This window comes from Parasteatoda tepidariorum, chromosome 4, assembly GCF_982258835.1.
Source record: "Parasteatoda tepidariorum strain Cologne lab strain chromosome 4, Ptep-v5.0, whole genome shotgun sequence".
Classification (NCBI taxonomy): Eukaryota; Metazoa; Arthropoda; class Arachnida; order Araneae; family Theridiidae; genus Parasteatoda; species Parasteatoda tepidariorum.
Window position 1 is genome coordinate 46948724 of NC_141758.1, and position 14068 is coordinate 46962791.

The following is a 14068-nucleotide window of genomic DNA, read 5'->3' on the forward strand; positions in this document are numbered from 1 at the left end:
AAGCATCCCAACCAAACAGAAATTAAAGCTTTATCTTTTATAGGTATTTCAATACTATAAATTTTAAAAAATAGAAAATTACAACGCATAATTGAAGAATTTAGTATAAAAACTGTCAAGTGATCTTTACAAAATACTAAATTTTTCAGTTTTTTGTACTATGCTATGATCATATTGTGAGAATCAGAAGACCTAATTAATTTTTAAACATGGTAGTTTTCAATTTAAGAAGTTTCAATTGTTTAAAAAGTTTTTGTTCGTAAAAAACAATATAAATTGAACTCATTTAAATGCCATTAAATAATTCCATGTAATAAAATTTATGTAATAAAATTTATGAAAATAATTTCATAAACTCTTCAATTGTTTAAAGTGTCTTGTTTAAAATATATTTATAATTATAAGTAAGTGAAACCATTTATGGTAAACCAAAATTTTTAATATCATAAAATTGAATAAGATACATAATCTTTGATAATTTATATTTAATCTTGAAATTAATGATAAAGCAAATATAAACAAATATTTATAAAAATTTAACTTTTAACAGAATTTATTTCTTTTAAGGTTAAGCAAATATTTTCTTCCAAAAATAAAAAGTTTCTTCAAAATTTAAAATATTATTATCAACTATTGACCTTTATAGGACTAATGCAGCCATATAAGTGGCATGGAAATTTTTTGACTGGTTCCAATGCCACATATATTGAAGCAACATTATTTTTATCATGTCTATTGTTGTCATATTTACAATAACTGAATTAGAATTAATTATATAAATTACAATTAATATTATAATTGATTATTATAATTTAACAAAATTTTAAATAATTCTGGACTGTTAAAGGTTAATTTGATTATTTAATTAATTAAATTTAAAGCTTTTATAATTAAACAATGCTGAGCGACAAAAATTAAAGAGTTGATGCAAATTTATGATTATCACAATTAAATGTTTTGGTGGATAAATTCTGATTGGTTTGAACCCCCATTTCAGTTAAATAAAAAATATATTTTTGATATCATAGTAATTTCATCTATATACTTCTCACAAAAATTTATTAAACAGAAGGAATTACTACTTTTATAATCCTAAATTCATGCCACAGTCTTCCAATAAGCTCTCCAATTCATTGACTGTTATTCGTGTATGTAATTAATAATTTTGTGGGCCATTTTAACTTTCTTCATTGACTTTATTAAAGTAAATTATATTATAAAATTGTAAATCCAAAGCTAGTGATGTGTTTCAAAATTAATGGGAATTCAAAATTTTACGGAAAAAGAACAGATACATTAAAGTATTTTTAGCTGTACAGCATAATATTTAACTGTAATATCTTTGTTCAAATTTCCATGAAAACTATTATGCTCAAAATTATCATTGCAAAGATTATATCATGATAATAAAATTCATTTAATGTAGTGTTAGAATCAGATTACTAGATTTCAATAATATTGTGGTTTAATGTACAAATTTTATGCTATAATCTTTTTTTGAATACAACTATTACTTGATAAAAGTACAAAAATTAATTTAATTGCATGATACGATGTAAATTACTAAAACACAGATTAATATTATATTAACATAATCCATCAACACTGATTATTCTAAAAATAATTTTCCTACAAATGTCTAGATTCAGTCTTTTCTGAAAGGTATATGCAAATGCCATGGCCAACAGACAATTACATAGGATATGAAAAAGCTGATGTAACAAAGAAAGCAGCAAACATTAAAGATAAGAAATTACTCTTAATACATGGCACAGCAGATGGTAAGTATAAAGGAAATAATATTACTATAATGAAATTCTTAGATATTCAGAAAGAACTACATATATTTACTTAGTTTCATAAAATATATTGTGGTTAGTTTTATTAAGCATAAATAACAATTGCATGTTTTACACTTTTCTGTCACATAAGACTTTTTCACATTTGCGATAAATACTGAAACTTTTTCCTATTTGTGTTTATAAATCAACCCAACAATGTCTTTTATGTTGATAGCACATATTTTTAGCTGCCATATCCATTAGTTATAAATAATATACTTCTTTAAAATAAAAATATTTTTATTGCACTATAAAATTTGTTGTTTAGTAATAATAAATTTCCATTGAAAATTGGAAATGTACAGTTTTATTAAGTGCCTGACTGTGAAGCCATAGGCTGCGGGTTCGAATCCCGCTCTGGGCATGGATGTTTCTCTCTCTCTCTTTGTGCTGTCCTCTGTTGTGTGTGTGTATGATGTGTGAATGTGGCCCACCCTATAAACGGGTTGTGGCAGTGTGGCGTGGGCAATGTTGCTCGCCTCCGTGACTTTGGTTCACAGGTGCCCACTGGGTAACGCGAAATGAGCAACAATTCTGGCATAGTATAGGCTAAGAATAATGTTCAGTGCCTGCCATTGGAAAAAAAAAAAAAAAAAAAAATTAAGTCTACCAGTGTGCAATGCTAACAATAATTCTCCTATCATGCTATGTCCAAATAGTGGAGCCTTACTTAATGCCATGAACATATAAGCCAACAACTGGTCATTGTGGAGCTCTTAACTTAATTGGAAACACACACGACTTGTTTGTTATAAGTAATTCTTCAGGAAGGGAAGACACATCTTCTAAATTTACAATTGATTATTGTGATTTGACGTAAGTTTGCAGTCTATAAATAAACTACAAAAAAAAGAAAAAGAAACATTAGTTGAACATATTCACACAGAGTTTTTATGATAGATTGTACACTAAGTAAGCAAATAATAAATTTTGTCAGATAGTTAGAAAATTAACCAACTTTGTTATACAAATACAGTATAAACTACCAGCTTATACTATATTTGGAATTTTTAAAGGTTTATTTTTTTTATCAGGATTATAACTGTAATAATGAATTGTAAATAAAGACCTAATTTTTGCTAATTCCATAATATCAAAATTATTATTATCCTTGACTTCGTGATGCACTTAGCACTATTTTACCATTTTATGTATTATAACATTCCATTGAACATAATTGAACAAACATTCCATGAAATATGATTTACAAAGATTTTATTAATTTTTGTATAAATTGCATTTATTTAATGACATTTTATTGCTGGAAGTGATATCACAAGAGTGATTATTTTAATTTATTTGCCTATAAAACTTATTTCACATTAATTTTTTAAGCATTGTGCGTTGCCATTTTTTAAAAAGATTTCTCTTTATTTAGTTTTAAAACTCGTATATCAGTGATCATGCTTTTCCTGCATTTAATAGCAGAAAGACTGTAAAAATAAACAGTTATAATTGATTCAATAAATTATAATGTTTTGTTTGGTACTAATATATATGTAATACTAATTCAGTATTTTTTACTTTTAGTATTATTTAGATAAAGTTTGTTTCATTAAAAAAATTAAAATAAAATAAATCTTTGATCTTATTTAAATTTATTTAAAAATTATTTATAGAGATAAAAAATTATGCTTCAAAATCTGCCACATTATAGAAACTTTAACTTGCTTTAGTTTGCTTGTTCCCTTAAATGTATTATTATATCAGATATCAAGTTTGAGCTTCTTTTTGTTTAGATAATGTGCATGCTCAACAATCATTGATGCTTATGAAAGCAATCACAGATGCTGGTGTGATGTACCATGCACAAGTAAGTACTTAAACATATTCCAATAGTTTAAATTATTAGTCAATCAGCATACAATAATACTGATGTTAAAAGTAATATTAAAAAGCATCAAAAAAGACAAATTTCTTTAAAAAAAATTTTAATCAAATTTCAATTAAGAATACTCAAGTTTTATTTTTCCTTGAAGCTGGTTATGAAATTTCTCTGTTTACAAACAAAAACGTTTATAAAAAATACACATTAAGTACAAAAATGTTTTGGTATGCAACACGAAAGAATTGTATATTACCATTTAATTGAACATTATCATACTAATTTAATTGAACATTACCATACTAATTGAAAATTTTTTTTTAAAAAAATATCAAGTTGCAAATAAGATGCCGTAATCTTAATATAATTTGTTTACAATTTGATATAGAAACAAAATTCACCATATTGAAAAGTTAAACTAGACACATTCAATATTTTGTAAAAGCTAACTAACAGCACCAAACTCTTTATCTTTCAACCCCACCCCAGGAAGTGGGGTAGGGGTAAGTTTGATATTTTATACTTGAACCTCCATTTTTCATTGCAGATTTGTATTCTCCAAATCAATTTAACTTTATTTGAGCTGTATGTTTATATATTTTACTTTACAGGTGGCTCTACAACTGAGAAAATTTAAAAAAATATACTAACTGTTTAAAATGGAGGTTACTTAAGACTCATCAGATTAAAAAAAATAAATAAATAAAGCTAAAGTTGTCTTTCTATTTTTTTCGAAAGAAAAAAAAATCGAAAAGCGCTCCTGTGCCACAGGCCCTGGGTTCAATCCTCGGGTCAGGCAAGGTTGACTCAGCCTTTCATCCCTTCAGTGGGTCGATAAATGAGTACCAAGCATGCTTGGGAACTAAACACTGGGGATTCCGCGTTCGGCTGACCACCAGACCGGAACATCTGCTCCTGCACCCCGGAGCCCAAGGTCAAGAAAACTGAGATGGGCACAGTAGGCCTTGGCCCTCTATGGGCTGTTGCACCACTGAGTTTAGTTTATTTCAAATTAAACTAAAAATGTTTCCGTATTTTTTTCAATAAAAAAAAGGATAAATTTTCTAAAAAGTCTGTTTATCTTCTTTATTTGATGGGTCTCGATATTCGCCATTTTAAACAGCTTGTACCCCACTTATTTTTTCTCTGTTAAAGTGCCATCTGTGAAGCAAAATGCATAAACCTGAAACTCAAATATGGCTACTTTTTTCTGAAGAATCCTAATCTTCAATAAAAAATAGGTGTTTATATTTAAGGCTTCAAAGTTGATCTCCGCCCCAACCCCATTAAGTAGGAGTGGGAAATTGAGTTTAATATCATTAGATAGCTTTTAAAAAACAATGAATGTGACTATTTTTACTTTTTGGATTGTATGAATATTTCTTAAGATATTTGACAGTTTCGAAGCTATTTTTTAACCCTGTATATGTTAATAGAGCAGATATTTGCTGAAAGGCTTTCAAACCATTGTTAAATAAAGGCTGTTTGATATCTTTTTAACCATTTTTGATTGGTAATTCTTGCATTCCAATTCCCACCTGTTATTATTTACATGGATCCTCTTTCGGCCAATTGATACCACGAGGAGCCTCGTTTGCATTTTTGTGTCAATCAGTTCAGGAGCCAGCCAAATGACAGAATCAAATTTCTTGTTAATTTGATTATTTACCATGTCTTGTAATACTGATTAAACGTCTTCGCAAGAATCTGCTAATGAAGCCAAAATTGCCATTTTGTAAGGGTAAGTATACACTAGCAGATCCCTGCAAAGACTTAATAGTATGTAAGGATGTTTGATCACGCAACAAACAAGAAGCCTTAGGAAGAAGTTAACAAGAGATCTTAGAAAGCACTTTTACAATTTCATTGAAATAATGAAATACTCTTAAATCAAACCATGACCATATTTCCTGAAAAATTTGTCAATTGTTGCACATATAAACACAACATTTTAGACAAGACTCTCTGTGGCAGGGTCAAGATAGGCTTTACAAACAAGGTAATAAAATAAGAATGAGACCATTAAAAATGTTGAAAAAGATAGCAAGCATACTTTATTTAGCAATCGATTGAAAATTATTGATAATATCCTCCAAGAAAAAATATATACAGTCCTGCATAGTATGTGAAGAAGAGAAAAAAAAGATCATCCTGAAAAACTTTTGCTCTAATGATCAGATTTTCCCATTCTAAGACTTCATCTTAATGGCTCAAGGGGATGACCTCAAATATGCTAATTAGTAAGTGCAGGCGATATTTTAAGTTACGAAATCAGACACAATTTTCTCTAAATTAATATACTTTCTTTTAAACGGGTTTGGCTTTCTCACCCCCCAGACATAGGAGGTAGTCGGAATCCGAGAAATATGGTTCCAATAGTTTGGTCAGAAGAGCTCTCCAAAGTTTGGATTCCTTTTACTTTTTGCGAGTTTTGCCATATCTCGCGAACTTAAGTGAGTTTAAAAAAATTTAACCCTCAATTATAAAATTTGTTTATCCAAAGGTAATTCCGTGAAAAAAATAACTTTCAGTAAATAATTTTTATTTATTACTTTATAAGTGGTTGAAAAATTTTTGAATTGTATAAAATTTTTTGCATCATTTTAAAGAATTTAATTAAACATGGCAAAATACAAAATTTGAGCAAAATCAGTCAAATATTTAATGAGCAATCGAATTTTAAAAAATATGACTTTTTCAAAATTAGATTTCTAGGGAACTATTCCCTTGATTTTGCTATGTAAAATTATACTCCTTAAAATGAAGGAAAAAATTTTGCCTTACAATCCAAAATTTTTTGACCATTTTTATTAAAATAATAAAAAATAATAAATCTTTACTAAAAGCTATTTTTTACCCGAAATTATCTTTGAATAAACGAAGTGTAATTTTTTTTTTTAAATTTCCTTAAAAAGTTCTCGTGATATGGCAAAATACACAAAAAGTAAAATTAAGGGGTCAAACTTTGGAGTGCTCTCCTGACCAAACTATTTGGACCATATTTCCCAGATTGCAGCTACCCTATATTTTGGGGCTCAGAAATCCGAATCCGCCGGAAAAAAATTATGTTTATTCAGAGAAAGTATGTTTTTGTATCTGATTTCGTAACTTAAAATATTGTCTGCTCTTATTAATCAGCATACAGGGTGCATAGCCAAATCTTTTAACAAAAAATAAGCACCTTTTAAGTACTCAAAAAATATTTCTAAGCACTATATACATTAACAAAAGGCAAAATAATTCTCAAAGACTTTACATGATCATGATAAAATAACTAGTTTCTGACAAAGAACTCTTTTCGTGATTACATTAACCATTATGAAATGATCAAGAGATTTTTTGGTTCGATATCAGAGGGTGGAAAATCTTGCAAAATGCAGCAGAGTTGCACATGCTGACTCCCTAGTATTTCATCAAACATGTTGCATGATTGGTGTTATCATACGTTACAGACCGACGGTACGCCAAAACGGATTGAGGATGAATGAATTGTGGAAAAGTTGAATAGAACAATGTGAAAACATCGCATTTGCATAATATGCAGTGCAAATCGACATAAAGAAAACAATCTCATTTTCGAAAACGGAAAATTAAGCACTTTTTAAAAACACTGCATGAAATAAGCACCTTTAAGCACTTTTTAAAAACACTACGCACCATGGCATATTTGAGATAACAAATTGAATCCTAGAATGTAAAAGTCCGATCATTAGATCAAAAGTTATTCAAGCTGGTCCTTTTTTCTGCACACTTTACAGTGCATTGAAGATATTTTTTTTTGGATGTTTTGATAAAATGATCAGTTCCACTTACTACGACACATAATTTTAATGGTTTGCAGTTCTAACCTTTCATATAAAGGTTATGTAGACAATCTTTTCAGTTATGAAATCAAACAAAAAAAAATTACTTTCTAAATTAACATACTTTTTTATCCTTCAAAATATGGGAGCTAGCTGCAATCTGTAAGATATAGTACTAATAACTTAATCAGTGAAGAGGTAAAATGTAAAAAAAAGTTTAATTTAAAAAAAAAATTCCAAAAGTTAAATTTAACAATAGTTTTAAATTTTGTAAAAATTTGTAAAGAAATAAAAGTATGTTGATGAACTTCGGAACTGTGGACAAATTTTTTTGATTCACTTAAATATGATAATGTTAAAAATTGCTAATAGGCTAGGGACTTGACTACAAGCAATCATCCAGCATCTAAATATAGCGCACTGAACTCCTAAAATGCCTCATTCTCAGAATTAAATCACTTTTTGAGCCAATATCGCTGAGAGTAGATCATATAAAAAATTAACTCATTTTTTTCATGCTAATCTAACTACTGTTTCTTACTTAGTGACTCAAATGAGTGTTAGATATGTGTAACACTTACTGAATGTGAATATTATATGAATTATTATTTTTTGCTATATCTACCTATAATCAGACCAAATTTCCTTAAATTCAATCCAGTAGTTCTGAAGTTAATTGAAAATTTGCAATTTCAATTGAATACTAGTGCAGTGTAGTTCCGGGTCTGCTGCAGAACTCTTAAAAAAAGAAATTAACAATGAGGATTCCAAATTTCTGTCACTCTGCTAACTGGAGTTTTGGGACCATATCGTCTAGGTCCCAGTTAATTCTCACATCTTGAAGTTCAAATCCAACAAAAAATGGTATACTTATTCAAAGAAATTACATTCTTGTGTCTGATTTTCTAACTTAAATACTGCCTGAAACAAATTAATGAGCATAATAAAAAAGTTTAACACAAACCATGAAATTAGCTTATCATATCAAATGCTGATCATTAGGTCAAAAGTTGTCTAAATACTCTACATCAAAATAATAGTAAACAAAATAAGTATGCTACTCTGGTTACTGAGCACCATCAAAATTATTGAATTAATTAAAAATTCTAATCAAATATTAGAATTAATGATATGTTTTATAAATAATTATTAATTATAAAAATACATCATTGAAAAGGATAGATAGGAATCATTTTACCAACATATACACACTAAAAGAAATTAGATACCATTATCAATCATTCTGTTTACACAGAAAGCTAAAAAAAAGAAAAACAATACCTGATAAGACAGACTTTTTTTTCTGTTTTTCATAGTCTTTTCATAGCCCTTGTCAAGCCTAAAATATGTATATCTTGCAATTTAAAATATTCATTATTAAATTACATAAATATTAAATAATATGCATTAAATAGTTTATAGTTGGATAAACAAATTTTATAAATACATTTCTCAGAAATAACTCATTTCAGACAAAGGGTCAAAATATGCAAAAATATAAAATTAACTTTAAAAAATCTAATCTATACAGAAGGTAAGGAATATGTAGCACACTTCACCTACAGTTTGTCTACAGTCCCGCCACAGAGTCTGAGGCCGTCTGCTGCTATGGAAACAAAAATAGTGCATTTCAGGGAGGGTAACTTCTCTTCACTCTAGGGCTGACACAACAGACCAAAGTAAAAGATTACCTTTCTCTCACCGACCCCAGCCACAGCCCATCCTAAACAGTAACCCCACACCCCTACTTGGAATAGTTATACCTCGTTACCATAGTCACCCCTATGGGTCCAGATGAATTTCTAGGGGAGTTCTTACTTTAGACAAACTATAATTTCCTTTAAAATGGTGCTGCTGCTTTGCTTCTTACACAATTTCCTACCGGCATCTACTTTTCATTTGCACAATCTTTATTTATAATTAATGTTAGTTTTTCTTAAAAATATGTTAAATATGTAAGCTACAAAGGAAAACTTTAACCCTAATTTTAAAGCACTCTTTCGGGTTTTACTGATAAATACCACTTTTTATTTTTTCAGGTTTATCCTGATGAGTCTCATGGGCTATCAAATGTTAAATCCCATTTATATAGAACAATGGAGAGCTTCCTAGATAATTGTTTCGGTATTCCAGAAGGCGAAGAAAGATTACCACCACAAACAGAAGAACGGAGATAGTACAACACTTCCTGGTGATAATGTACACTTACATCTGTTACAATCACTTCTCTAACAAATCGTCATTCAATGAAGATGATTACTAACACACATTCCTTTTGCTCCCAATACATGAGTGATATTCTAGCACAACTTGGATTCATCTATATGACTATATGAATTCAATTATCTTCCAGAATAGAAAATGCAAGCGTCTTTTAATTTCCTTTTTTGCCAAATTCAACCGAAAATGTAACTGGTGCTCGAAATAATAGTGTGGTGGTTCTGGTTCACAAAACTAAGATGGTTTATACATACCGAGAAATGTATTTTAGTGTTATCACGCTTTTAAATGAAACAAAATTTTATATTTCTTGATGATGTATTGAAGGTTTGTAATTATTTGTCATACAAAATTAATTTGATGGATTTTGAAGTTCAGAACTGGATTCCTCTAATGATACATGCATTTTCTAATCGCAAACAGAACCAAATAGTTATAAAAACATGACATTTTAATTTTTAACTATAGTAAATTTGAATTAAATAAAAATCAGCAAGGAAATAATAATAAAATAAGTGTTATTTAGTTTAAAAAATATAAAACTTACCCTATTAATGTAGGTGCTAATTATCTTAAAAGAAAGCTAAGTAACCTTAAAAAATAAAATAATCATACATTATTATGTACTCCATTGAACAAATGTCAAAAATATAAAGCCGATTCAATTTAATACACATAGAATATAATTCAGTAAATTATCCACACCCTAATTAGAAACTGAGACCTATTAAATTTTCTGAACTTAGTTTACACATTTGTAAGTATATTACAAAGAAAAATTCATGACTATATGAAAGTGAAAAAAATATTTGTAACAACTTATACTATATGAGAAAGTAAAAAATTATAAACACTATTAGTACTAGTTGCTTTTGAATTTTTTTTAAATTTCACAATTTAGAAAGAAAGAAAGAAATATATATAAAAAGTTATATAGTTTAGTTAATTTTATATATATATAAAATTAACTAAAAAATTTTATATTTTTAATTATACAGAATATAATACTAAACAATAAATATATTTTATGCAATTGTAGACCAAAACTTAAATGTTTGATATAAAATAAAAAATATTTCTACCAATGTTCAGGAAGAAAAGCTCCATTATGTTCAGGAAATAAATTTAAGAAAAAATTAATTCCATGCCAATTTTGCATATTGAATAAGCTCAGTAAAAATTTTAAGACTTGCAGTGGATTAATATTTATCACAATATAAAATGTTTTATTGTTATTTCAAACTTGATTTAGAGATTTTTTTAAATATGAAACACCACTCACTTTATTTCACACAAAATGATATTGATAATTATATGGATAAATTATTTAACTTTATTTATTTAATTGAAATCCTTTCAAATGAGATTCAAAATTGGTTCCAACACTTACTAAGAAAAAAATTTCTTTTTCTTTACAATTATATTAAAATATTAAACAGATTACTAAATTATAAGAAAACCAAAATTTTCGATCAAATATTAATGGAAAAAAAATATGTGTTAATAAAACAGATTTTTAAATTTTACCCAAAGTTGAGTAATTATTTTTTGAAAAAGAATAATTAATGAAAAAATGAACTCAAACATTCTCAATAATTCATGATACCATCATTATCATTATCTGCATTATTTTTATATGTTTCAGGCAAAAATAAGTTGTAAAAAGCATTTAATAATATTTTCTAAATTCAGAATTTTATAATAATGCATTTAATTTAGCAAATTTTATTTTCTAAAATTAAATTAAAAGGTTAGCATAAAATAAGCAAAAACTTATATTTCCAAGACTTTTTTTTACTGTGTTGAGAAATAAAGAATAAGTTTCAAATTACTAAAATATTTTGCTCAGGGGATGATTAAAAGAATGAATTAATATTTTGCTCATTAAAGGTGAAAAATGGAAGAATAATATGTATTTGTTAAATGAAACTGGTTTTTGAATATAGTTTATTTTTATACTAGATTCTGTTAAGTGTTATGTGTGTTCCATACTTCCTCCATTCAATGAGAAGTATTCCTATTTATGTCTTGTATCCTTACTAAGAAAATTACTTGCTATCTATGTCAAAAAATTTCTGGAAATGTATATTAAAATGTATTAAAAAGTTTATCAAAAAATAAATTACAACAAAATTATAAGCAATTGAAATCTTAAAAATAAAACTTAAAATAATAAAAAAAAAGAGAAAGATAGTAGTATAAAAAAAATTACTAGAAATATTTCATGATCCAAGTGTTACATCAATTATTCATTGGCAATAGAATTTAAATTCCGTAATCGTTATAAACACTTTCTAGATATTTAGAATAATAAATTAAAAACAAACAAAAAAATTTGAATAAAAGTTCCAAATTTTTCACATTTAATAAAAATTTCTATGAACATGCACTATATGTAATAAAAAAGAACCTAATTACAAGTTCTAAATCTACTAAATGAACAAATTTATGAAATAAACCCATTAAATTAACTTTATGCACCTAATTAAGAATTTAAATAATATCAATTGCTTACTGGGCACCAAATGTAGAAAAAAATTTCACATTACAATTAAAAAACTTTTTTTAATAAATAAAATTTAAACAAAAATGAGATCCTACCACACTTTTCAAAGATACTTGTATTATAATGATCACATATTTAGCATTTCATAGCTCAGAGTATTATACGTTTTGTAATTTTCTTCAGTATTAAGTGTTCACAAACTGTTTATGTTCTATGTCTCTTTAGATGTAAATATGGCTGCCGTGCAGCCTGTCCTTATAAAAATACTAAAATGTATGTTTGTTTCTAGTCATAATGTTTTTGAATTTCAATGTAATTCACTTTGAATTAGTTTAGCAACATAGACGTTTTAGGATTCCTCTTTAGATCTAACAGTAAAAAAAATCTATTGAAATCAATTTTACCCAGCTTATTGCTTTTAGTTAGGAGTATTTTATTTATAGGTAAAGTACAAATGAATCACCAAATTTCCCCAAAAAACTAAAACAAAGAACATCAAAAAGTTTTCTGAATATATATATAACTAGAAGCACAATTGAAAAAAAAAATATGAAATAAAAACTACATAAAAACAGTTTTTTTTAATGAATTTTCACCAAATCTGGTGGCCCTCTTGTCAGTTTTAAAAACATCATAAGACGACGGGAGATTAATAAAAATTTTAAATCATTTAAAAATGGGAATAACGAGGTTGAGGATAACAACTTTAGAGACTTTTGATAGGTAATATCAAATAAAAACAAAATTTTCGAAGAGTTTATGTGATTGCAATAGTAAATTATTCACAGTTTACTTTGTTACTTTTACAAGAAATATATTTGCATACAGTTTTTTTTTTAATTGATTGAAACTGTCAGTCCCTTATAATTTAAACAAAAACACATGATAATTTCAAATGATATGAGTTGCAACAAAAAATTTAAATTATTACCAAAAACATCTCATGGACAATGTGATTCAAACACAACTTTTTACTGATTTATTAAATGAATAAAGAAAATAACTGATGAATCTCAATTATTAAAAGTTATCTTTACCTCTAAGAAATGTTATTATATTCAGTAAAATGAAAAATAATGTATGGAGGTGTGGCATTGAAAATTAAACAAAAAGTGTGAATTGTTACACAATTTTTGTGATCACTGAATTAAATAATGACATTAGAAGTGCCAATAAATGCTGTATTGAAACATCTTTATTGCCACATACAGACTAGAGTGATGCATATATATTATCAAAAAAGACCAGTGCAATAGTTCTATAGGTAAAAAACGGAAGAGCTCATAAATTAAGATGCAAAATTTTTTGAAAAATTTGCAAAAGACAAGCATTGGCAGAAGAAGTTTAAAGAACATTATGAAGAATATTTCAATGTAATTCTTCATATTTTAAAAATAGAAGGTGCACACGAAAATCAGCATGATAATAAACATGTAGCAGTTTTGTTTTGTTTTTTGTGCCTACTTTCAAATTTAAAAACAAATTATGGACTACAACATTGTTTTATTAAATAATTTACTTTGTTTTGTTTCATGTATGTTTCTAATATTGCAGGCATCTTGGTGCTGTTGGACTTAGAATTTTGTTTTTGTTGCATTGTTCATTGTTCAAACCCCAAATTGCTTACTTTTCTATTTATATATACACAATTAAGCAAACAACAGTATGAAATAGTGAAAAAAAAAGGAATGAATGTTTTCACTAGTAATGTAGAATAAAAATACTTCGATCTATGCAACTTCTAAGCATCGAATATGCTAAGCTATAAATGAAACCTTTTATCTGGTTATGCATATTATTGCAATGGTTTATATAGATTTTTTACAAATGTAAATAGATACTATAATTTCAAAACTTGAGAGGGGGATTTATC

The 14068-nt window shown here is 27.1% G+C and overlaps 1 protein-coding gene and 1 long non-coding RNA gene across 3 annotated transcripts in view; one reads left to right on the forward strand and one right to left on the reverse strand.

Moving 5' to 3' along the window:
* LOC107455049 (inactive dipeptidyl peptidase 10) overlaps positions 1-10605 on the forward strand; it is a 452295-nt gene extending 441690 nt beyond the window's left edge. For both annotated transcript variants that reach the window (XM_016072453.4, XM_016072452.4), the window contains exons 19-21: positions 1644-1781; positions 3581-3654; positions 9509-10605. In XM_016072453.4, coding sequence (XP_015927939.1) covers positions 1644-1781; positions 3581-3654; positions 9509-9646 — 350 coding nt within the window. In that variant the 3' untranslated portion in view covers positions 9647-10605. The remainder of the gene's footprint in view (positions 1-1643; positions 1782-3580; positions 3655-9508) is intronic.
* The window catches only part of LOC122270591 (uncharacterized), a 29484-nt gene continuing 20492 nt past the window's right edge, over positions 5077-14068 (reverse strand). Inside the window, exons 3-4 of the long non-coding RNA XR_006225899.2 lie at positions 10237-10281; positions 5077-8808 (exon numbers count right to left, since the gene is read on the reverse strand). This is a non-coding gene — a long non-coding RNA (uncharacterized LOC122270591). The remainder of the gene's footprint in view (positions 8809-10236; positions 10282-14068) is intronic.